The 26,543-nt window shown below is 35.2% G+C and overlaps 1 protein-coding gene across 4 annotated transcripts in view; it reads right to left on the bottom strand.

Annotated features, from left to right (window-relative positions):
• Positions 1-26,543, bottom strand: part of SCAPER (S-phase cyclin A associated protein in the ER) — a 423,671-nt gene that overhangs the window by 262,020 nt on the left and 135,108 nt on the right. For all 4 annotated transcript variants that reach the window (XM_027521864.1, XM_027521861.1, XM_027521865.1 and 1 more), the window contains 5 exons: positions 22,467-22,622; positions 17,085-17,227; positions 12,265-12,346; positions 10,710-10,862; positions 10,024-10,131 (listed from right to left, as the gene is read on the bottom strand). In XM_027521864.1, coding sequence (XP_027377665.1) covers positions 10,024-10,131; positions 10,710-10,862; positions 12,265-12,346; positions 17,085-17,227; positions 22,467-22,622 — 642 coding nt within the window. The remainder of the gene's footprint in view (positions 1-10,023; positions 10,132-10,709; positions 10,863-12,264; positions 12,347-17,084; positions 17,228-22,466; positions 22,623-26,543) is intronic.

Consider the following 26,543-nt stretch of genomic DNA (forward strand, 5'->3'; position numbering starts at 1 on the left):
GTTCCTTTCTGATCTAATCTGAGGTTTAACAGATGACTCAAAGAAAAGCCCAGAGTTCAACAAGCTTATTAATTTATCATGCTGTGAAGATGGGGAGAGGTCTGAGCTCAATACTACAGCAGAGAATGGTTTAGTTGTATTGAACCAAGGATTATAATGAAAGATGTCTTTGCAGAATTCTAAGGTTTCACATACATAGTACCAAGCCTCATCCTTAGAAATCATTTCAATAATATTCTAGTAACAATATTACCATTGAACACAAATAATACCACCCTTTCAATACAAAATCAGAGACAATGTTCATAGCATCAGACCTCCCAGTTGAGTGATTTTCACAGCCTGGGGTGACAAGGGCTTAAGAGAGTAGGCAGCATCATATCATAGCCAATGGCACCAGAATAAACATTTTCTTTATGTCTATTAACTTTAAAATGTTTAACAAAAGGATGCATGCAAAAATATAAATATTTGGTTACAGTAAAAAGATAGAAAAGAATATACTACTCTAACACTGCATAAGAAAGAAAGCTGGAATGGCTATGCTAATATTACACAAGGTAGCAAAGAGTATTATTAGAAATAAAGGTCATTTGATAATAAAAAGGGGTCAATTAATCAAGTGGACATAACAATGATTAACATTTATGAACCTAATAACAAAGCTTTGAACTACATGAAGCAAAAACCGACTGAACTGTCAAAAGAAATGGCAAAAGTAACAATTAGAAGAGTCCATATCCCTCTCTCAAAAATTGACAGAACAGAAGTAGGCAGAAAATCAGGAAAGATATAGCACATGATGCCACTTTTTGAGGCGACTATTATGTTTACTATTTTGATCACGGGTTATGACTATGCCCAAAGTTACTGAACTGTAAACTTAAAGTAAGTGCATTTTAAGGTATAACAGTTATACCTCAAAGTGCCTTAAAACAGCAGGAAATTCCCAATTTGTATTAATCTATAATATTGAATACAAAAGAGTTAAGTCCAAAGAAATAACATACAGCATGGTACTTTTTTATAGAGCCAAAAACTACTAAAATAAAAGCATATTTTTTTAGTAATAGATCTAGATGCAAAAATAAAACTGTAAAGGGGAGGGAAGAGGAAGAATATATAAGGACATCAAAAACCTAACCAAAACTAGGTTTGCCATAAAAAGATGATACCAAAAAAAAAAATCTAGGAAGCATTAAATAAGAAATAGGGATGTTTGATATTCTTTAAAGGTATAATTGATCAGTAAGATGAAAAATGTATAAATAATTATGACCATGATAGTAAACTCCAGGATACATATATTGCAAATATTGACTTTAAGAATACAAGGAAGCATGAATAAATAATAATAGCATACTGGCAGTCTTCATTTTTGAGAAAAGGGTATTAATGAGCAAAAAAAAACAGGTTATAACACTGATGTATAGAACTATAACACTGATGTATAGAACAGTCTTTTGGACTCTGTGGGAGAGGGAGAGGGTGGGATGATTTGGGAGAATGGCATTGAAACATGTATAATATCATATATGAAACGAGTCGCCAGTCCAGGTTCGATGCACGATATTGGATGCTTGGGGCTAGTGCACTGGGACGACCCAGAGGGATGGTACGGGGAGGGAGGAGGGAGGAGGGTTCAGGATGGGGAACGCATGTATACCTGTGGCAGATTCATTTTGATATATGGCAAAACCAATACAATATTATAAAGTTAAAAAATAAAATTAAATTAAAAAAAAAAGTAGGACTATTTTCATAACAATGAATAAATTTTATATATATATATATATCTCCAAAGAGAAAAAAATACTCTTTTTAAAAGAAGAACTGAAATTCAAAATACTTGTAAATTTCAGTAATTATTTAGAAACAAAATAAGCCCAGCAAGAAAGCTTAAGGCTTAAATAAAGAAAACTATGTACTTTACTAAATGATCAGTTCAATTCAGTTTCTCAGTCATGTCCAACTCTTTGTGACCCCATGGACTGCAGCACACTAGGCTTCCCTGTCCATCACCAACTCCCAGAGCTTGCTCAAACTCATGTCCATCAAGTCGGTGATGCCATCTAACCATCTCATCCTCTGGCATCCCTTTCTCCTGTCTTCAATCTTTCCCAGCATCAGGGTCTTTTCAATGAGTCAGTTCTTTGCATCAGGTGGCCAAAATATTAAATGATACATACATACAAATATAATAGATGAGTAGACAAACATGTGGCTGGATGGAAAGAAAGAATTTCTAAAAGTATTGAGTTTGTTACAATATTGTTTCTGTTTTATGTTTTAATTTTTTGGCCATGAGGCATGTGGGATTCTAGCTCCATGACCAGAGATCCAACCTATGCCCCTTGCATTGGAAGGTGAAATTTTAACCACTGCACCACAAGGGAATTTCTTAGAAAGAATATTTAAAAGATGTTTACTCTTACCTTGATGCAATCTTAATTAAAACACAAACAGGATGTTCTTAACAAGTTAACAGCAAAGGTCATGTAGAAATTGAAAAGTGAAGGGAAAACCAAGGCAATTTTGAAAAAAGAATAATGAAGAACAAACTGACCACAGTAAGAGGAGAAGGTAAAGACAGCAAATGATATCTACTCAATTCTTTGGAGAAAAAAATCTTAAAACGGCAAATCTCTATCCAGTCAAAAGTAAACAAAGACTTCAAATAAAGATTATTTCTATTTTATGCAACGTATCCTGGAGTTAAAAAAAAGAAGCAATAGGAAAAACTAGCCAGTTTATATTATGAAGCTAATATAATCTTGAGAAAGGAAAATCTAAATTAAATATCTGCAAAACAAATTCAACTATATATTTTTAAATCAAGACCAAGTAAGCTTAGTATCAGAAAAGTCATTACTGTAATATATCTCATCAAAAAAATTAAAGGAAAATGTGACCTTTCCAAAAGATCAAGAAAATTTTTCAATAAAAATTAATGCCTACTTATTTTTTAATATCTTACAAAACCAGGGAACTTCTTTACCTTGATAAGAGCCATTTATGACAACTTACAAATTGTTTTAAAAAAAAAAAAAAAACCTCCAAATCAGAAAATAAACAGAATTTTTTTTTTAAAGTCTTAATTTTATTCAGCATAAAATGCCAAGTCACTGAACTAGTTACTGGCATAAATCTAAGGTTACTTTGTACCTCAAATCTTATAGTATGGTTAGAATAGATGAAACCCTGCTATTCTAAGTCACTTCAGTCGTGTCCGACTCTGTGCGACCCCATAGATGGCAGCCCACCAGGCTTCCCCGTCCCTGGGATTCTCCAGGCAAGAACACTGGAGTGGGTTGCCATTTCCTTCTCCAATGCATGAAAGTGAAAAGTGAAAGTGAAGTCGCTCAGTCATGTCCGACTCTTAGCGACCCCGTGGATTGCAGCCTAGCAGGCTCCTCCGTCCACGGGATTTTCCAAGCAAGAATACTGGAGTGGGGTGCCACTGCCTTCTCCGAGATGAAACCCTAGCAAAAGTCAATTATACATGCTTTAATTCATTTGTTCTACAATACCGAAAAAGCTAAAAAGACAACCTGAAATTAAGAATACATCGCCTACCTGACCAAATCTCAAAGTGGCACTAAATGGAATCCAGTATTTTCCTTTTATTATAATGGCATCAAACGTTACTGCAACAATTTAAAAGAATAAAGATCTAAGGATGTAAGTTGCCAAAATATTCAACTTCACTATCGTGGTCTCTTATGGACACATTCATTTATCTAATTTTAATCTTGAACCAAAATAACAAAAATGTATCCTGAGCAACATGAACACATCTCTGTTGTTCTATTTCTTCTTTAATTTTTTAAAATGCTTTTCCTTTTATCAAAGTTACCCAATACACATAATTAACACAGTCAGTAGTTCAAAGAAAGTAATTTCCTACTGGTTTCCCCACTTCTTTCTCAAATCCAGAGGCAAAGATTTTAGCTCATTAGTTTATCTTTTTTCTTTTATACTAATATATTTTGTGTTGCTATTTCTACATTTTTCAATTTAGGATTGGCTCTTGACTTTTCATTGTGGGACATGAGGATTTAAGCTCTATTCCTGAACCTGGAACTACCACCACACTTTGACTCTCATGTTTTCCCCTATACTTCCAAATATAAAGAAAAAAAAGAGGTGCTATTATCTAGGAAGCAGGAATATGAGGTTTACTACATTACTTTCTGATGCTAAAATACTTCATAACTTAAAAAAATATTTTTTGAGAGAGAGAACTAAATTACAGGACTGTGAAAATTCTGTTTTATAGCTTTGTGATTTTTCTGATACTGCAGATGTGCCTACTCTGCCAAATGCAAGAGAAGCCAAGTTGACAGAATAATTATTACTAAAACACAGTAACTTTGATCAGAGATAGATAGGCATTCCCTGCTCCTCTATGAATAACTACTTTGGAACTAAACCACTGGCCACAGAATTTCAGATAAAAAACCTAATTAGGTGTTGATTAAAATAAAAGCTTTCCCCAAATGCCCTCAGTTCTTAGGTGGTAGAAGCCAGTAGGCATGCTATGGGCCAGAATGGAGGCTACGGTAAAGACTCAGAAAAACGAAGGCAGAGCGACCTCAGGGGTGTCTCTTGCTGATCAGCAAGAGACAAATAAATGGCTCATGCTCCACCCATGTCCAAGAGGAAAGAAAAGATCAGCAATTCACTAGCTACCTTTTAGGATCCGTGGCCATGAGTACACTAAGTAACCAGGTAAACTAGGAACTCATACTGGAAATCAGAAAAGAGAAGATACGATGTAGTAAGATCCCAACTTTTCTCCTAACATGGGGTTACATAAGCCATACTCTTACTCTGATATGCACAGATGCCATTTTAAGGAGACAAGCAAGAGGATGGGGACTGAGGATTGTTATAAAAGAGGCTGGGTACTAACTATGGAAACTATTTAAATTACTGGATCAAACTAAGATTTAAACAAATTGATTGTCTGCTTAAAATGTCTTCCTTGAATCAATGAAGACTGAATCAGCTATATCTAGCTACGTATTCCCTGCACATATCAGGTATTAACGGGAGTGAATTTACTAACGTAAGACTTCTAAAAGTTAGAAGAAATACACACATTAACATCTAGTAAAGAGAAAATGAAAGCAATGGAAACTATGTCCTATAAGAAACAGTAGATGCTTTTTACATTGTTTCTCAAACATAATTGTACTTATTGAGGTATAGGGGGAAAATGAAGGTCCTTTCTAAATGAGTTGTAGGTTTTTAAATTTGACTTGATTTGCTGTTGAAGGGCAGAAGATGTTTTCCTAAACATGATTATAAAAAGAGGTAATAGCAAGTACTTGTGCTTTGTAGAAACACAAGCATTTACTATTATTTCTCAGACTGCCATCAATTCTGGGAGACATCTACTTCATCTTCCACATCAATCATGGGCACACTGGAGCCAAAGAGACTGGCTTATATTCCACTAAATACAATGATATCTTTCTATTTTCACTACCTAAAATGTTCATTCAATCACCTATCTAGTATAGTTTACCAAGCAGAAATACTAATTTAGGAATAGTAAAATCACACTTGATTGTAAACATCCAATAAATGATAATTAAGATCCTTCATAAAAGTTCTTTTCATATTTTCCATTAATTAAATGAAAATAAACTATTATTGTCTCTGTATGTGAATACATGAGTTGACAAACAAGTGTAATTTATATGCTTTTAAAGCCAAGGAGTCTCACAAATACTGAAATACAAAAATTAAAAAAAGTTTTAAAATCTTTTTAATTTCACTCTCTTTACAGAATTAAATGTACTTTATATAAGTCCTGTGAAAACCACTATCAGCTTCTTCAGAGAATGTGAAAACAGGACTACAAAAGAAATCAGAGTTTTATTAAAACTAATATTTTACTATTTCTCTAGTACTGTGTTAAAAAAATTAAATTTTAGAATATATTTAAACTAGTACCAGTTTCTTTGTCCTTTAGAAATCACGTTCTTTAAACATTTGGATCTAAGATGATGAAAGAGAAAAAAATTGAACATACAGTAGCTTTTTTTGTGACGTCTCAAGAAACGTAAGAAAAATTTCCTGGTCAAATTACAATAAAAACCCCAAACATTAAGCCTTTCTTGCTGGGCAGCTACCTATTATGTTTAACAGGCTTAAAACAAAATGTGTCAGAGATCAAGAGTAAGTTATCTGATATGTCAAGTGCATAAGGTCAAAGGTCCAATTTTATTAGGTCAGAGGTGGTATAAATAAAATCTTATATGTCAAAGAAGAAGGGTCACAGATAAGGTGTATATAATATAAAGACATCACAGATGACAAGCAATAACTTTAAGTAGAACAAGTATGTTTACTATAGTTACCCTCACTGATTAAAAATGAAATGTGTGTATGAGTAAGTATAAAATGGCCTTTATATATCATGTAAACTCATATGCACACTTGGTTTGAGGAAAAGGGGGCTATTACCAAAAATAACTACATGAATGAAGTGAAAACTTAAAGAAAATGTAATACTTCTAAACTGAAACAGTACACAAAATGAATATCTCAATCCAACCTCAAACCACAACAGCTAAACATCAAACTATGCTGTAGTAGCTACAAAAGTTATACAATACTATATATTTTTCTTCCAAAGTAAATGTGTGAATTAAATATCCCTTCCTTCTCTATTTTTCTCAATGAGATAAAAACACATAAAATTTAGATTTCAGTTTACATAGTAGCAGTGCTGCACAAAATTTTAGATTTTTTTGGTAAATTAAATAGAATAGCCTTTTTATTAAGAGAACTTAGTTACAAATAATTTTTATAAGTGGAAGATTTTCTTTAAAGAGACTAATTAAATTCTAATTAATGGGGCTTCCCTGGTGGCTCAGTGTTGAAGAATCCACCTGCCAATGCAGGAGATATGGATTCCATTCATCGCCCGGGAAGATCCCACATGGCGGGAAGCAACTCAGCCCGTGTGCCACAACTAATGAGCCTGTGCTCTACAGTCCAGAAGCTGCACCAAGAGAAGCCCCTGCAATAAGAAGCCCGCACTGCAATAAGGGTAGCCCTCGCTTACTGCAACTACAGAAAAGCCCATGCAGCAAAGAAGACCCAGCACAGCAAAAATAAATAAATAAATAAATAACGAAACAATTTAGGATTTTTTAAAAAGTGGAACACACATTCACATGACTCTAGTTATAAACAGCAAAGTTAAGTAGAGAATGGGGACAACCACATGAATGATTCAAGTAAAAAAAAAAATCCATAATACTTAAAATACCCAATTTGAGTAAAAGGTAAAAAATTATTTTTGGTAAACTAAATAGATGATTAGTTTCATTTTTTTTATTTCACCTTTATTAGTTGGTACTTAAAGCCATTCTGTATAACCTTACAGTTCAACTTATTTCAATAAGTTTTTCTTAAATGCCTTACTATGCGACAAGCATTATGTCAAACAAAGGATATACAAAAATTAAACATTTAAAGACTTCCAATTTCAGCCACAGTGATCTGGCACAGTGAACTCCAAAAGTTGCAAATAGTATGCAAAAGATCTACTTGAAGGCATTAAAAACAGCCAACACAGCCAGAACTTGAGACCATGACCCCTAAACAGGAGGGAAGCACAGGAGGTGAGTGCCACATTCACTCTGGATTTTGCCCCAAGTGTTTATGCCAATTTTTGGCATGAGAGAACAGTGAAAGCTCAAAGTGGCAGTCGTCCTGAGCTGAGGAGACAGAATTTGGTTTAGAGCTGTCAAAACAGTTGGAACTCAAGGGGCAAAAATCCTTAGAAGGAGTGAACCAATTTAACCGTGTGTAATTTCTCCTCAAACACTGGTCATATCAGAAACTTAGAAAACAGCAGGTCTGCTCCTCCTACCTGCTGCTGCTGCTGCTGCATCACTTCAGTCGTGTCCGACTCTGTGTGACCCCATAGACGGCAGCCCACCAGGCTCCGCCGTCCCTGGGATTCTCTAGGCAAGAACACTGGAGTGGGTTGCCATTTCCTTCTCCAATGCAACTGAGACCCAGACACAGCCAAATAAATAAATATTAAAAAAAAAAAAAACCACAAAATTACCCCTGCTTCCTGACAGTATCCAATCCAGAGCAAAGTCTCATGTCTTTGAACGCTCTCCCCTATCCAAATCACCTAAGCAAAAACCCAATTCCTATAAGTCCGTTCCAACACCTTATTGAGAAACTCTACAACTTCCCATGGTGTGCACTTTCTCTTTCTGTAACAAATCAATAAACCCAATTCTACTCAACGGTAGATGTGCTCCTGAAGGTCTTTGTCTAGAAGGCACTTGCTAAGAGAGAATGATCTATCACTTCACATAAACATTAGGGATCAATCTCACAGGCTTAAGTATAAGTTAAAGAAGCCCAAGCACAAAAGGTATATACTGTATGACATCATTTATATGAAATTGAAGAACAGTGTAAGACTATCTGATGGTAGTCAGAGACTAGTTAACCTTTGGCGGGTGGGGCACAACTGGGACGGGGATGAAGGAGCCTTCCAGGATTCAAGAACAATTTATGTGCTGACATGAGTGGAACAAATGTAAAAATTCATTGAGTTATGCACTTTAAATCTGTGTGTTCTATTAATATATACCATAATTAAAACAAAAAAGTTAAACACATACTTTCACTTTTTAAGTTAAGCACCTAACACAAGCACTGCCCTCACAGAATCATAATAACCTTTCCTGGATGTCTTAAGAGATACCTGAAAAACATGAATTTCTCATCTTTGGGTACCTTTAGAAATTTGCTTAGTACATACAGAACGAACAAATTAAGAGATTAGTAGTATCATCCATATCTCAGTAACAGTCGAACTAAAATATTTATAAAAATACTTCTACAAATCTAAATTCCATGTTAACGGTAATTATAGGTAGATAAATAATGCATTTCCAAAAATCCCTATGTACTGTACTGATACCAAATTATCAATTTCTATGTTTTTTATATTGTTAGCTATTTTCTAAGAAACATAGAGTATCACTGAACAACTCTTAAATTATTATCAAAATATCATAAACCTTTTATTAATCTTTTTATTTTTTATTGGAGTATAATTTTTTTACAATGTTGTGTTAGTTTCTGCTGTACAACGAAGTGAATCAACTATATGTATACATATATCCCCTCCCTCATGAACCTCTGTCCCACCTGACCCCCACCCCACCCCTCTGGGTCATCACAGAGCACCAAGTTGACCTTCCAGTGCTATATAGCAGGCTCCCACTAAGCTATCTATTGCACACATGGTACTGTATATATCAGAGGAGACAATGGCACCCCACTCCAGTACTCTTGCCTGGAAAATCCCATGGACAGGGGAGCCTGGTAGGCTGCAGTCCATGGGGTCGCTGAGGGTCGGATGCGACTGAGTGACTTCACTTTCACTTTTCACTTTCATGCATTGGAGAAGGAAATGGCAACCCACTCCAGTGTCTTGCCTGGAGAATCCCAGGGATAGGGGAGCCTATCCCTGGTGGGCTGCCGTCTATGGGGTTACACAGAGTCAGACACGACTGAAGCAACTTAGCAGCAGTGTATATATCCATAAACCTGTTTATGTATTGAAATTATATAAACAGTATTAAGTTCTAACTTCTATGTTTCTTATTAATATATATACTAAAATAAAGATATTTGTATACTATATTGTTGTTGTTTACTGACCCCATGGGCTATAGCCCGCCAGGTTCCTTCTGTCCATGGGATTTTCCAGGTAAGAATACTGGAAAGGGTTGCCATTTCCACCTCCAGGGAATCTTCCCAACTCAGGTATCAAACCCACGTCTCCTGAATTGGCAGGCAGATTCTTTAACACTGAGCTACTAGGGAAGCCCATATTATATTGTAGTAGTTACTAAATATAGCTTTAGATAATCACAGAGATACATATGAACATGGATTTCTTCACAGTAGAAGAGAATATAGAAGGTACTCAATAAAAACATGTAAATGAACCAAAGTAAAGCTTACCACTTCTTCATCTGAAAGTTCACGCCCTTGGATGCTGCTATTTTCTCTCACAGCTTGCTGGTGTTTTTTTCCTTTAATGTGACTAAAAAGATACACCTCTGAAGAGATCTAAAAGCATAATATAAAAGCAATGTAATGAACATTTAATTATATCTTATTTTAAATATTACACATTCTATCCAGTATATTATACACAACTTGCAATCGCTCTATAATTTATACATTAGTCTTAAAAAATGTTTTCTTTAGAATACAATTCTAAGACTCCTCTAGAAGACAGATGATAAAAAAAGGCATGTCATCAAAGCCAACCTTAACAGGATATCATTTCTTCTAAGTATAAAGGTTCAAGTCTCAGCACCAAAAAATGTTGCTTTACTTTTGTGGTCCTAATATCCCAAAATATTGACCTAGGTATCATTAGGCTAAAATATCATTAGTATCATTAGGTAAACATGCATTTGAGCAGCAACTGCATGCTTTGATCCTTTGCATTGCTACTCCTAAAAGCTGATACTGTTTCTGTACTATCTATACTTACTTTGCATAAAAATCATTAAAGAAATTCATGGTACTCAGCACATGCCTTGTATGACTTTTAAGACTGGAGAATATATATCCATAGTTTAATAAACTTTAGTAATAAATTGTAACGTCTCATCACAACACTGATACTGACAACCTACCAGGACATTGCAGAGAGAACACTGCTTCTTTCTTTCATAAGGGGTTAATTTGGGGGCATAATCGGTATTTGCATGTCGTCCACTGCTTAACTCAGCAGCTTTTTCTTTTCTTTGTTCAATCTGTTCCATGTGTCTTCTAATGCTTTCATCATGCTATAAATGAAATCAAAGTATAAAAATACAGAAATTTATTCATTACACTGAGAACTTGAAAAAGCAGTATTTCTATTAAACTTTCTAAAATAACAGAATGCCTTAATTCAATATTGGATGCTGATGATAAGAATTTATATAAAGCCCTTTATCATCCCCTACATGCATAGTAACATTTTATAAAGGGTACTCCATGGAATTACACTGTGGGTTATTAATAAGCATTTTGCAGAAGAGTTTCTGTGGTCAAATAACTTTGGAAAATAGTAAGTTAACGCTACTTACCGGCTCTAGGCTTGTCACTCTGCACTGATGTAATAAACCTAGCTTATACTGAGCAACATTTTACACACCTTCTTGAGCATAACACACATGAGAAGCACTCTATGGAACATACCATGGGAAATGCTGCCCTACTTAGAGACCAAGCTTATCCTCAGCAGGAAAGTCCCATCATGACAGAGCTCTACCCACATCGCCTCCAACAACTTCCCAGAAAACAAAAAATAAACAAACCCAAACACTATTTCAGACTTTTGACTTCATACTCATATCATTTTATATGGCTGGGTGCCATCCCACCCATCTTACCTACTCAACTCATCTTTCTTTCAAGATTCAGCTCAGGTATTATCCTCTAAAATTATTTCCCTGACTTCTGAAACCCTTCATGTTAGCTTATGTGTCTTCCTCCTCTGTATTTTCATGACACTCCATGATTATCTTTATCCACATAGAAATTATCTGCTTAGCATCTGAATCTCACACTAGATTATGAGTTTCTTGAAACTCAGAACCATGTCTTACTCATCTCTGTAACCTTATGCCTACCACCAGATTCAATAAGTATTTGCTGCATTAGATTTAAATCAATGATAAAGTTCTAGGACAATACAAATAGTAATATAGGATCCTCTACTTTATGGAATTTACTACCCTTGTGAAACCCCAACATGTAAATAATTATGACATAATGTAAAATATTCACACTGCTAGAAACTACCAATGGCAAAGACTTGCTAGAAAATATCAGCTTATCATCATCTCCCAAGCTATAATTATGCAATTCCTAAGCACTGAAACAATACTTTATTTCTAAATTATTAGAGGTCTACAAATATTAAAAGTTTAATAGTAATATCGAGTCATTAACAAATTACTTAATAAAACCAAGAAATGCTAAAATTCTTTACATTTTTTTCCCTCAATGGCTTTATCTTATTAAAATAATTTGTTTTCAGATAGTTGAGTTGGAAATGATCATAGACAAACCACATAACTCCAAAAATTAGTAACGCAAATTAATCAATTTTTATACAATTAATTAAAAAGAAAAAATATTAATCTCATGCTACATTAAAACAGCTCTAAAATTTCAAAGAAAAATATATAATATTCCTACCTTGAGCTGGATTTTTTTCTGTAGCTCTTCCATAGCTTCTTGTTGAGCAGCTGTGAGTGCTGCCAATCGTTCTTCCCTGTCTCTGTAAGAAGACAGTAAAAATTAGAAACTCAATGCTTACAGTAACAAATTTCATGAGGTTAAGAAAATACGATTAGGACACATAGACATATGTATTTTAGAGCTTTTAAAATTATTTTTTCAGAGTGCCTACTAAGTCTTGGATATATTATTGCACATTAAACATTTGGGAAGCAATAGACATTGTTAGTTATACGAATATTAGGTTGATGAAAAAGTAATTGTGGCTTTGGACTGTCAATTTTAAATAATTATAACTAGGCTCAAACCCATCTTTATTAATCAAAATATGAACCATTAAAATCAACACATTTTTGCCAATGAGAAACAAGTTTGTTTATTCCTGTAAGACAAAAATCTGTGCTTTGGGATTCGATGAACTCCCGGAGAGCATTTTCTGCATTCTCTGTTTGTGGAAATGTTTACCCTGCAAAAAGTTGTTGAGATGTTTGAAGAAGTGGTAGTCAGTTGACGAGAGGTCAGGGGAATATGGTAGATGAGGCAAAACTTCGTTACCCAATTCGTTCAACTTTTGAAACTTTGGTTGTGCGACTTGCAGTCAGGTATTGTCATGGATGGAGAAGAATTGGGCCCTTTCTGTTGACCAGTGCCAGCTGCAGGCATTGCAGTTTTCAGTCATTTCATCAATGTGCTGAGCATACTGCTCAGATGTAATGGTTTCACTGGGATTCAGAAAGCTGTAGTGGATCAGACCACCAACAAACCACCAAATAGTGACCATGACCTTTTTTGGTACAAATTTGGCTTTGGGAAGCGCTCTGGAACTTCTTCTCAGTCCAACCACTGAGGGTTGTTGCCTATCATCAAATAAAATCCCTTTTCATTGCACGTCACAATTTGATCAAGAAATGGTTTGCTGCTGTTATGCAGAATAAGACAAAACAACACTTCAAAACAACATTTTTTTTTTTGACTTTTGGTCACCTCACGAGGCACCCACTTATTGAGCATTTTCACTTTTCCAATTTGCTTCAAACACCAAATGACCATAGAATGGTTAATGCTGCATTCTTCAGCAACTTCTCATGTAGTTGTAAGAGGATCAGCTTCAACAATGGCTCTCAACTGGGCACTGTCAACCTCTGACAGCTGGCCACTACACTCCTCATCTTCAAGGCTCTCAGTCTCCATTGCAAAACAAAACTGTACATTTGTTAAGCAGTTTCTGGGACAAATGTGTTGATGTTGTAAGTGTCTCCACTGCTTTACAATCTATTTTGCACTTGAATAAAAAAATTGCTTGAATTTACTTTCTGTCTAACATCATTTCTATAGTCTAAAATAAATATAAAATAAACAGCAAGTAATAAGTCATTAGCAAAAAACATAAAGTGAGAAATGTGCATTAAAATGATGTATAACATAACCACATTTAAGAACGTATTCCAATATCAAAGGGCAAAGTTCAACAATGCAAAACTGCAATTACTTTTGCACCAACCTAATAGGCTTCTGGACCCAGGAATGGGTTTAAATACTAGCTCTGAAACTGTGAAAGTGAAAGTCGCTCAGTCGTGTCCAACTCTTTGTGAACCCAGGGACTGTACAGTACATGATAGCTTAGTTCGTAAAGAATCCGCCTGCAATTCAGGAGACCCCAGTTTGATTCCTGGGTCAGGAAGATCCACTGGAGAAGGGATCGGCCACCCACTCCAGTATTCTGGCCTGGAAAATTCCATGGGCTGTGTAGTCCACGGTGTCACAAAGAGTCAGACACGACTGAGCAACTTTCACTTTATTGGAACTGTAAGTTAATTATGGCATATTGAAAATATATATTTATCTCTTTTCCTGTATAAAAATCTATAAATTATGAAAGGGATATAAAAGGCTAATATTCCCAAAGACAAAGAGAACAGGAGAGGAAACTATCACAAACTGTGAGATGTAAAAAGAAGAAAGACCATGCTTAGGAAAAAAGCAGTCAAATAAATCTTTCCCTGAATGAAGCCTTATGCTGGATTTAGCAGACAAGAACTATAACAGCTATTATAAATATGTTATTAAGAATTAAAAGATAGTATGCCAACCTAAGGAAAAAATATCATGACAATGATTCAACAGATGGAGAATCTCAATAGAGAAAGATTTTTTTTAAAACTTTACAACAAAAGAAACTAGGAATCCTTAAACAAATGGCTGATTCGAGGGGTGCAGCAGGGAAAATATAAGATGAATTTGAAGCATCTTTCAGTGCCAGGAAGTAAGGATATACTCAAAAACCAAAATGATGAAGTATATCTAAGGCAGATGGGGGTCAAATGAAAAAGTTCTCAATGTCCAAGGATGAACCAATTACATGCCATAATATTGGTGTATAAATGACATATTGATATAAAACAGGAATTTAATAAATAGGAGAACAAATATTCTGTACAGAAGAAGTGCACATAATTTACGTAGGAATTCTTCTCTCAAGGAGGTAGAGAATAACTCCCCATCTCTTCAGCTTAGCCAGTGCCTAGTGACTTGCTTCCAAGGATGATAGTATATTGGAAATTTAAATTAAAGTATACAGTGTAGAAATCTAACAAAACTACCTTAGCCAGGTGATCAAGACTAACAAAATCAGTGAAAACACATGGTGATATCATGAACTTTTGACATTTGAAAAATGGTAATTCACATTCACCACTGTGGTCTTCCTCTCCAAAACCATAACCTCAATATAACCATGAGAAAAACATCAGACAAATCCTAATTGAGGAAAAGGCTACAAAATACCTGACCACTATTCAGAACTGTCAAGGTCATCAAAACCATGGAAAGTCTGAGAAACTGCTACAATTCAGAAGAACCTGAAGAGAAATGACAATTAAATATCTGAAGAAATAGGGGCCAAATACTTTCAAAATTTGATGAAAACACTAATGTAACAGTAGGATAATCATGAAGAAAAACAATCTAGACAAATCATAATTAAACTGGTGAAAAACAAAGTAAAAAAGAAATAGAAAACAAAACAAAAAAACCCTCACCATATACAGCGGCAGAACAGTATGATTAATGGCCAAATGTTCATCAAAAACAACAAAGGTAAGAATATTCAAAGTACTGAAGGATTGAGCCAGTGCAACATGGCAAGAAAAAAGAAATTAAAGGCATCCATATTACAAAGCAAGAAGTAAAGCAAGGGCTATTTGCAGATGACATGAGCCGTTATGAAAATGTCCTAAAGAACAACAACAGCAAAAAAGAAAACACTAATAGGAAAACACTCATAGGAAAATTGGGCAAGATCATTTAAAAACTGTAAAATAAGATAAATAAAAAACTGAATTTTATTTCTATACAATAGCAAAAATACTACCAAAAATGAAATAAAATAATTCCATTTTCAATGACCTCAAAAAGAGTACTTAATAAATTTAAGAAATGAGCTAAATTTAAGAAATGAAATGAATTACAAGATCTATTTTCTAAAAGCTACAAAATATTGTTGAGAGAAATTAAAGCAGATACAGAGACACATACCATATTCATGTATCATAATACACAATATTATAAAGGTGGCAATTCTCCCCACAACAATCTATAGATTCAAGGCAGTTGCTATAAAAAAGCTTGGAAGCATTTTATTTTTAAGAAAATGGTGAACATACCCTAAAAAATTACTTGGAAAGCAATTTTCAAAGAGGACAATAACACTGGAGTACTTATATTACTTGTTTGCAAAACTTGATATAAAGTTACAGTAGTTAAAACAGTGTGGTTCCAAAATAAGAAGAGACATCAAAAGAGAAGGACAGAGTCCAGAAATAAACTGTCACATCTATGATTAACTGATCGTGAACAGGTAGCAAGGCAGTTCAATGGTTAAAAGCTAGACTCTTCAACAAATGGTGCGATGATGAATGAGTGCCATAGGCAAATGAATAAATTTAGATTTTTCTTTTCATACTATATCTAAAAGTTACCTTAAAAGGATATAAAACCTAAATGTGTATCAAACTGAAAACCGTACCATTTTGAATAATATCTTATGACACGGGATATTAAAAAATTTCATAAACAAGATCAAAAAACACAAATCAATTTGGCCAATTAAATGCTTTGTCTTTGGTCTTTGAATCTTTTTTTTAATTAGTTAATTTAATTGGGGGATAATTTCTTTACAATATTGTGGTAGTTTTTGTCATACATTGACATGAATCACCCACGGGTGCACGTGTCTCCCCATCCTGAACTCCCCTCCCACCCACCACCCACCCCATCCCTCTCGGTTGTCACAGAGCACCAGCTTTGAGTGTCCTGGTCCTTGAATCTTAAACAAGAGATTTTAAAAAGTAGGAATGGATAAGTGTCATTTATTATAATAAGAAAGACAATATACTACTGGATTACTTCCATCAGAGGACCACTGCTGTAGCTCCTGTGACCTAGCCTTTGATGTCTGACCAAGTCCAAACCTGGTCCTCTAATTTCCTGTCACTTTTCCTCCCAATACTTAAGTTAGCTAGTATCAAATTCTGTTTCTTACAACTGAAAATATCTTGAAACCTCAAGTTTCCCATCCAACAGATGGGAATGTTCAAAAGGTTTCCATTTTAAGTAGAGTGTCTTAATTCCTGGAAATCAAAATTCAGTAAAACATTTCTGTATATGTGACTATTTCTAAAAAACATACTTGATAATAAATAGCTTAAAAATTTGATCTGAATATGCACTCACTACAAAATGTTCATCAGGACCAAACATCGAGATGGCAAATTAAGTACCTAGCTCTTTCCCGGGCTGCATCTTCGCGGGCTTTTTCCTTTTCTTGCCTCTGTTGTTCAATTCGGGCTTCTTGTTCTTTCCTCTTCATTAACAATTCTTCTACACGGGCCTGCCGTTCTGCTTCTAGAGCTCTCTTACGTTCCTAGTATCAGAAATGTTTTAAAAGATGTTAGAATTATGTGTAAGATGAAGATGATCAAAGGTGACATAGCTTGGACATAGACTTATATATTCAAGACAAATACCTGACTTGTCATTATGTTTCTCAGAATTTAAACAAAAATCAAGTATCAATAATATCTGGCTTTTACATGTCATTCATTAGTGCTACAAATTTATAAGAATAAATGCTATTTTAAGCACTGAAACATGTTTATTACCATATGTAAAATAGATGTCCAGTGCAAGTTCAATGCATGAAGCAGGGCACTCAAAGTCAGTGCTGAGACAACCCAGAGGGATGGGGTGGGGATGGAGGTGGGGGGTTCAGGATGGGGGGACACATGTGCACCCATGGCTGATTCATGTCAGTGTATGGAAAAAACCCATCACAATATTGTAATTATCCTTCAATTAAAATAAATTAATAAAAAAATGAAGAATAAATGTTATTTTAGTACATATTATGTTATTTATATTCTGTGAGAATCTGATAAATATTTTATGTTTGCTGCTGCTGCTAAGTCGCTTCAGTCGTGTCCAACTCTGTGCGACCCCATAGACAGCAGCCCATCAGGCTCCACTGTCCATGGGATTCTCCAGGCAAGAACACTGGAGTGGGGTGCCATTTCCTCCTCCAATGCATGAAAGTGAAAAGTCAAAGTGAAGTCACTCAGTCGTGTCTGACTCCTAGCGACCCCATGGACTGCAGCCCACCAGGCTCCTCCATCAATGGGATTTTCCAGGCAAGAGTACTGGAGTGGGGTGCCATTAATCACTTCTAAACCATTGTGTTTAGATGGTTGTAGAAATAACAGAATATGATGAAGAAAGCATAATTAACAGAATTTATTTCTGAACTAAGCTTTCTTCTTAACTGAAGAAAAGCTTGTAGCCGGGCTTCCCAGGTGGCTCAGTGATAAAGAATCTGCCTGCCAAGGTAGCAGCCACAGGTTTAATCTCTGGGTGGGGACGATCCCCTGGAGGAGGAAATGACAACCCACTCTAGTATTCTTGCGGGGATAATCCCATACACAGAGAAGCCTGATGGGTTACAGTCCATGGGGTTATAAAGAGTCAGACATGACTGAGCAATTGTACACACACACACACACACACACACACACACAGTTTGTGGCCAGGAGAAAGGCATTATAGTATAGCATAGTGGATAAGAGAGTAGATACTGCATTAGAGTCTCTTTGTTCCCTGATTCCATTATTTACTGTCGGGTGACTCTAGTCTAGTTACATAATATATGTGAATTAGTTTTCTAGAAGACAAAAAATAACAATAGTACTCTAAAGGATACTGTACAGAACGTATGAGATAATACATGAAAAGCACTTGCCACAGGGGTTAGCATATACTAAATTCTCAGTAATTATTTATAATAATCATTATTAAGGTAGAAGATACTTCATTAAAACACTTTGATATACTTTCTGTATATATCTCACCATATTACTAGATATACCAATGTATTTCTTTCAATTCATCCCCATTCTCTAGGTAGCTTATACAACATCTCCCTGGCCACAACTCTTTATGATAAATAGAACACACTGATCTAGGCTCTAGTAACTACTACTTAGATAACTTTGAGCAAGTCATTTTACCTTAAAGAGACACACCATTTGTTGTGAGATTTAAATTATTATATAGGTAAGTACCTAACAAAGTGTTTAGTATGGCGTAAAGTGTTCAGTAAATGACTGCAGATAAAGCAGTTTCTGTCTCAAGAACACTGAGGAGAGAAGTAAATATTTCTAATAATTAACTTAACTCACAATGGTAACTTTATCTCTACAAGAAGTTGTATGTATGCAGGGGAAAAAAACCTTTTTAAAGTAGTACCACCAAAGGGTACCTAATTCTTTTCTTTCTTTCCTTTTTCTTTTTGGAGAGGGGACAGGGAGCTAAAGGAAATGTACTGATTTCAGAAGAGTATATCTGACAGACTGCAGACTTGTAAAGGTATCTAAATAGATTTTAAATAGTCATTGCTTTCTGAAATATTATTCATGGATTAATGTTACAGCTACCTCTCGCTACTAAGTTAAGTATAATATGTAGCAACTTGTTTAGCTATTATTATCTGAAAAACTGAAGAGTAAAAACAAAGTTTTCTCTTAACCTCAAATTTACTTGAAGTATTTTTTTAAAAAATCTGCAGTATATCTGAAAGCACAACTGCCACACTAAAATGTAAAAAGATAAAGCTTAAGTATAATTAAACCAGAACTTTTCATTTTGCATTTTAAAAAACAATCTTATGGAATATAGTTTTAAAAATTAAAGTTGGTCTTATAAATTAAATATACTAATATTATATAAAACAGTTACTTTATGTATATGCAATGTAAGTTGTATGCTTAAATACTAATATAATGTCAACTTGTTGAATGTTTTTATGGATATAAGAAATACTCCAATGTTGTACTAACAAATAATTGAATTTAAAAAAAAATCCAATCCTCTAATGTCTGTTTTTAATAACTAGAAAAGAAAATTGGTACTTGTGAGTAAAACTAGTAAATTCAGCTAGTATTTTCCTTTCTAAAATACAGGTTTCCTAAAGACAGGAAACTCTGCACTCCATAAAAGCATCTTGTATATAGCAGGAGTTTGATAAATACCTATTAAACAAATGAAGCATAAGTTTTAAAGTAGTATTCATCATAAATCTGTAAGCTTACAAATATAAAGTATAAACCTACAGCAGCTGAACTGGAAAGGCATCTACCTCTCAAGCCTTCTGAAACCTCTCAGAGTCCCACGTACTTTGTTTCACAGTCAAGGATATGTTTACGGTGGCCAAAGAATGGATTTTGTAACCCTGCCCTGTATGCCTGCAAATCAAAAGATTATGGCAAGAGGACAAGGCAGACTATCTAAGGAAACTGGGCTTAAAACTAATCTGTCAATAGTTTATACAACAAAAATGGCAAATTAAGAATATACAATGGTAGCATTAACTTAGTATATTTCACTTGCCAAAAAACCAAGAATCACAACTGCTTTTAACAATTAATTTTGGAAGTTTTTCAAGAGTACAATTAAAGCAGATGGGGGCCTCTCTAAATTCTTCACTGAGTTAATATCTTACTATTACTGTATTTTTATGTTTGGCTTTAGTGCCTAGCACATCTAGTAATGACTATACATTTATAATTTTTTTTAATTTTATATATGTATATAAAACCAATAAATTTTCTACTATCAGTATACAGATTAAATTTATGTATATAGGTTTTAAAATTTCCATTGAACATTAAATCCACAAGAAATTTCAACATTTTAAAAAAGAAAATTCTGAGTAATCAAAAAATGTGTTAATGACTACAAAAAAATCCCAAAAGACCTGCTTTCCTTTAAGCCTTAATAAGTGTTCCAAATTATGAAATAAGAGTAATTTTTAAACAGAAAATAACTGCTGCATTTTCAAATCTGCAAAACAAATGTAGAAAAAGTAACCACAGAAGTCTATTAAAAAAATATACAATATTACTCATATATTTCCCCCCAAAATCCAGCTAAGAAGTCACCTCTTTCAGAGAACTTTCCCTGACATTCCCCTCTCAGCAACAGAGCTAATTATTCCCTATTCTGTGATACTGCTATAGCCTATATAGGTTTCTATTACATTTTCACACTGTGTTCTATTATTTACCATTAAGGCAAAGATCATTATTTATTTATTTCTGAATTACTAATGCATAATAGTTATTCAAAAGTAACACGCAATCTTCAAAACGATTATCTGTATAAAATGGTCCCATTGCAGAAAGAAAAACAGCAATAAAGCTGAAGAGATGGCACAGATTAAAAATTCAAATACCCTATTTCATTTATTCATCTAACAATATTAATTAATGGACAACTTTAACTTTTAAATGATAATAATGAAACTTTGTACTGTCCCTTTGATAGGAAAAGCTAAATTTTCTCTAATAGTAACATTCTGTATTTTTAAACGTAAGTTAGCTTGGCACTCAAGATTAAAATAAGACCCTGAACTCAAATCGAACAGAGATTGGGTGAATATGGGACTGCTTGCTAGTACACAACAATAGCATGAAGCAACCAATAACCTTGAAAGCTGTATTGATATTTTAATCTTCTAAAATTACCAGTGAGATAAAGAAGCATAAAATATCAATAACATCCCTAATTTTTAACATAACAAGAAACCTCTTCATGATCAAGTCTATGACTCTACAGGCTGTACTCGCTCGTATCTCCTTCTGCATGGAATGCCTATTTCCACCGTTTGCAACTATCTCATTACTCAAATCTTGCTTAAGGCATCATCTCCTCCAGAAAGCTTTTTCTTGACTTTCTCATGTCTCAATTTGAGTAATGTGTTCTCCTTTGTGCTTCCAAAACGCTTTTACTGTTACACTTATCCTAATGGGTTAAGATTTATTTACATATACGTCTCTGCATTGTGATCAAAGACGTATCTTTTTCATGTCCTTAAGCAAAGCTAATGGCAACCCACTCCAGTATTCTTGCCTGGAAAATTCATACACGGAGGAGCCTGGCGGGCTACAGTCCACTGAGTCGCAAAGAGTTGAACACGACTAAGTGACTAAGACACACACAAGCAAAGCTCAGCATATAACAGCAATAATACATGATCACTGAATGAATAAACAAATAAATAGTGGTTATAATAGATAAAGTATGTGTCTGTGTTCATACCTGATCTTGAGGAAGATCTAAAATAGTCAAAAAACATCACTCATGTTTATGTGTTAACCTTTCTTCCCATTCTGAAAATGGTAGCTGACTTACGGTATGCTACAGAGGTTTAAGTACCTGATGATACTGCCCAATATACGACAGGTGCTCCCCGTTATAAGCATAAAAATTGCCCAGTTCCTTAAGGCTATATACACAGGTTCAAACACAATCCATTTTTAATAGATGAAAGGAACATATTCTTTCCCAACCTAATTAGAAAAGAACAGATAATAATCTGTCCAGAGCAATTTAGCCCTTCATCTGGTTGAGACTAGAGATTCAAATTGACAAAGACACTGATAACGTTATCTGAAGAAGTACACAGTGCCTTTGCTATCAGACTTCCTGATTCGAAACCATGCTGGACTAAACCATACACCCTTGGGAACAGAGTGTAGGACTGACTTCTTTTTCTATTCCCAGGGTCTAGGAAATGGACAGTGCTCACAAATGCCTGCTGAATAAAATTCTACCTGAACAGCTTCATCACGTGCTTGCTTTTCTTCCTGTCTTCTCTGACGCTCTTCCTGTAACTCATTAAGCCTCTGCTCATATTCCTTCAATTTTGATAAAACATCATGGCGTTTGTTCTGGGCTTCAAGGGTATTTATAAAGGCAATTTCGTTTACCTTCAACAACAACAACAAAAAAAAAAACCACAGAAAGTAAGTTTCAAATTAGGCTCATTCTAAGGCACATTAGACACTGATTCTTAACACATCATGTTAAGAAATTTAACAGTCTTTATTTAATAATATAAACCAGTTGTATAAGGCACAGAACAAAAAATGAATTGACTTCCAGTCTTTTATTTCAATATTTATTCCCCAAATGGATAATAATCCAGTGTATATAACAAATCCATAGGCCGTAGTAAGAAGTGAAATAGAGTAAATAAAGGCCTGCCATTGAAATTTTTTATTGAAGTACAATTCATTTACAATGTTGTTAGCTTCTGGTATACAGCAAAGTGATTCAGTTATACATACATATGTGTATTAATTCCCTGTGTTATACAATAAGACCTTGTTATTCATCCATTCTATATATAATAGTTTGCATCTACTATAGGGCTAGTAGTTATTATGGGGCTAATAGTTAGCCCCAAATCCCCAATCCAGTCCTCCGCTGGGCCCTCTCCCCTTGGCAACCACAGGTCTATTCTCCATGTCTGCGAGTCTATTTCTGTTCTGGAGATAGGTTCCTTTGTGTCATTTTAGATTCCACATACAAGTGATATCATACGGCATTTGTCTTTCTCTGACTTACTTCACTCTATATGACAGTCTCTAGATCCAACCACATTTCCACAAATGACCCAATTTCATTCCATTTTGTAGCTGAGTAATATTCCATTGAATACATGTACCACATCTTCTTTATCCATTCATCAGTACATGGAAATTAAGGTTACTTCCATGCCCTGGCTCTTGTAAATACTGCTGCAATAAGCATCGGGGTGCATGTATCTTTTTGAATTATGGTTTTCTCAGGGTATATGTCCAGTAGTGGTATTGCTGAGTCATATGGCAGTTCTACCTTTAGGTTTTTAAGGAACCTCCATACTGTTCTCCATCATGGCTGTATCAATTTATATTCCCACCAACAGTTCAAATTGGTTCCTTTTTCTTCACCCCCTCTCCAGCATTATTTGAAGCATTTTTGATGATGGTCATTCTGATCCATGTGAAGTGATACATCACTGTAGTTTTGATCTGCATTTCTCTAATAATTAGTGATGCTGAACATCATTTCATGTCCTTTTTGGCCATTTGTATGTCTTCTTTGGTGAAATGTCTATTTAAGTCTTATGCCCATTTTTTGAGTGGGTTGTTTGTTTTTCTTTTTTTTTGGTATTGAACGGCATGAGCTGTTTGTATATTTTGGAGATTAATTCCTTGTCAATTGCTTTGTTTGCAAATATTTTCTCCCATTCTGAGAGTTGACTTTTCATCTTGTTTATGCTTTCCTCTGCAGTGTATAAGTTTTTAAGTTTAATTAGGTCCTTTTGTTTATTTTTGTTTTTATTTTCATTACTCAAGGAGGTGGGTCAAAAAGATGAGTGTTCTTCCTGTTTTCCTCTAAAAGTTTCATAGTGTCCAGTCTTACATTTAGGTCTTTATTCCATTTTGACTTTGTTTTGTGCATAGTGTTAGGGAGTATTCTAATTTCATTCTTTTACATGCAGCTGTTCAGTTTCCCAGCACTACTTATTAAAGAGACTGTCTTTTCTCTATTGTATATTCTTGCCTCTGCCATAGATTAGGTGACTAAGTGTGTGGGTTTATCTGGTCTTTCTACCCTGCTCCATTAATCTACATTTCTGGTTTTGTGCCAGTACCATACTGTCTTAGTTACTGTACAAATCAATTTTCTTCAACATACACCAAATAAGTTATAATTAGGTACAAAGTACTGAACTACATATATTTCATCCTCAACTTTACATATATTGATTTTTAACAGTCAAGTTTTGCTAGAGAGTACAGTTTTTATGAATAAAATACAGCTAATGATAGTACTTTGGCCACCTCATATGAAGAGTTGACTCATTGGAAAAGACTCTGATGCTGGGAGGGATTGGGGGCAGGAGGAGAAGGAGACAACAGAGAATAAGATGGCTGGATGGCATCACTGACTGGATGGATGTGAGTCTGAGTGAACTCCAGGAGACGGTGATGGACAGGGAGGCCTGGTGTGCTGCGATTCATGGGGTTGCAAAGAGTCGGACACCACTGAGCGACTGAACTGAACTGAACGGAATGATAGTAAAGTAATGCTCAAAATTCTCCAAGACAGGCTTCAGCAATACATGAACTGTGAACTTCCAGATGTTCAAGATGGTTTTAGAAAAGGTAGAGGAACCAGAGATCAAATTGCCAACATCTGCTGGATCACTGAAAAAGCAAGAGAGTTCCAGAAAAACATCTATTTCTGCTTTATTGACTATGCCAAAGCCTTTGACTGTGTGGATCACAATAAACTGGAAAATTCTGAAAGAGATGGGAATACCAGACCACCTGACCTGCCTCTTGAGAAACCTATATGCAGGTCAGGAAGCAACAGTTAGAACTGGACATGGAACAATGGACCGGTTCCAAATAGGAAAAGGAGGACGTCAAGGCTGTGTATTGTCACCCTGCTTATTTAACTTCTATGCAGAGTACATCATGAGAAATACTGGGCTGGAAGAAGCACAAGCTGGAATCAAGATTGCCGGGAGAAATATCAATAACCTCAGGTATGCAGATGACACCACCCTTATGGCAGAAAGTGAAGAGGAACTAAAAAACCTCTTGATGAAAGTAAAAGAGGAGAGTGAAAAAGTTGGCTTAAAGCTCAACATTCAGAAAACGAAGATCATGGCATCTGGTCCCATCACTTTATGGGAAATAATGGGGAAAAAGTGGGAACAGTATCAGACTTTATTTTTCTGGGCTTCAAAATCACTGCAGATGGCGACTGCAGCCATGAAATTAAAAGATGGTTACTCCTTGGAAGGAAAGTTATGACCAACCTAGATAGCATATTCAAAAGCAGAGACATTACTTTACTTTACCAACAAAGGTCCATGTAGTCAAGGCTATGGTTTTTCCAGTGGTCATGTATGGATGTGAGAGTTGGACTGTGAAGAAAGCTGAGTGCCGAAGAATTGATGCTTCTGAACTGTGGTGTTGGAGAAGACTCTTGAGAGTCCCTTGGACTGCAAGGAGATCCAACCAGTCCATTCTGAAGGAGATCAGCCCTGGGATTTCTTTGGAAGGAATGATGCTAAAGCTGAAACTCCAGTACTTTGGCCACCTGATGCGAAGAGCTGACTCATTGGAAACAACTCTGATGCTGGGAGGGATTGGGGGCAGGAGGAGAAGGGGACGACAGAGGATGAGATGGCTGGATGGCATCACTGACTCGATGGACGTGAGTTTGGGTGAACTCCGGGAGTTGGTGATGGACAGGGAGGCCTGGCGTGCTGCGATTCATGGGGTTGCAAAGAGTCGGACATGACTGAGCAACTTAAGTGAACTGAACTGAATGATAAAAAACTGGAAAACGTCAGTTGGGATCAAATTCCTCATTCTTGAAAGCCAGAAGGATGGCATGCTATTGTGAAAAAGGCAGAGTGAAATGGAATTAAACACTGGAGCTGCTCTCTCTGACAGAAGTACAGACTCCAGGAATCCATGCTAAATGAAATAAAACCTATCAATAGATATGTTTCAAACTAAAGTAAGTGTCAAACTCACATGTGAATGAAGTTCTAAAACAGATTTCCCAATCTCCATGCCATATTGCCAATTTCATAAGTAAATTAACAACATAATCATTTCTCAAACTAGACTGAAAGTATAAGACGAACAGGTATGCTCAAGGAAAATTAATCATACTGTATCAAGGGTCACATGTTAAGCATAATCAAGATGAAAGAAAAATAAATGGGACCTTAATGCTCAAAAAAAATACATAAAATAAAATTCAGAGGGGAGAATGTGCAAAAATAGAATAAAAAAATCCAATCTGTAATGCTGGTCAAATGGTCGAAAGTTTTAGTT

Source organism: Bos indicus x Bos taurus, chromosome 21 (genome assembly GCF_003369695.1).
Source record: "Bos indicus x Bos taurus breed Angus x Brahman F1 hybrid chromosome 21, Bos_hybrid_MaternalHap_v2.0, whole genome shotgun sequence".
In the NCBI taxonomy this organism is placed as follows: Eukaryota; Metazoa; Chordata; class Mammalia; order Artiodactyla; family Bovidae; genus Bos; species Bos indicus x Bos taurus.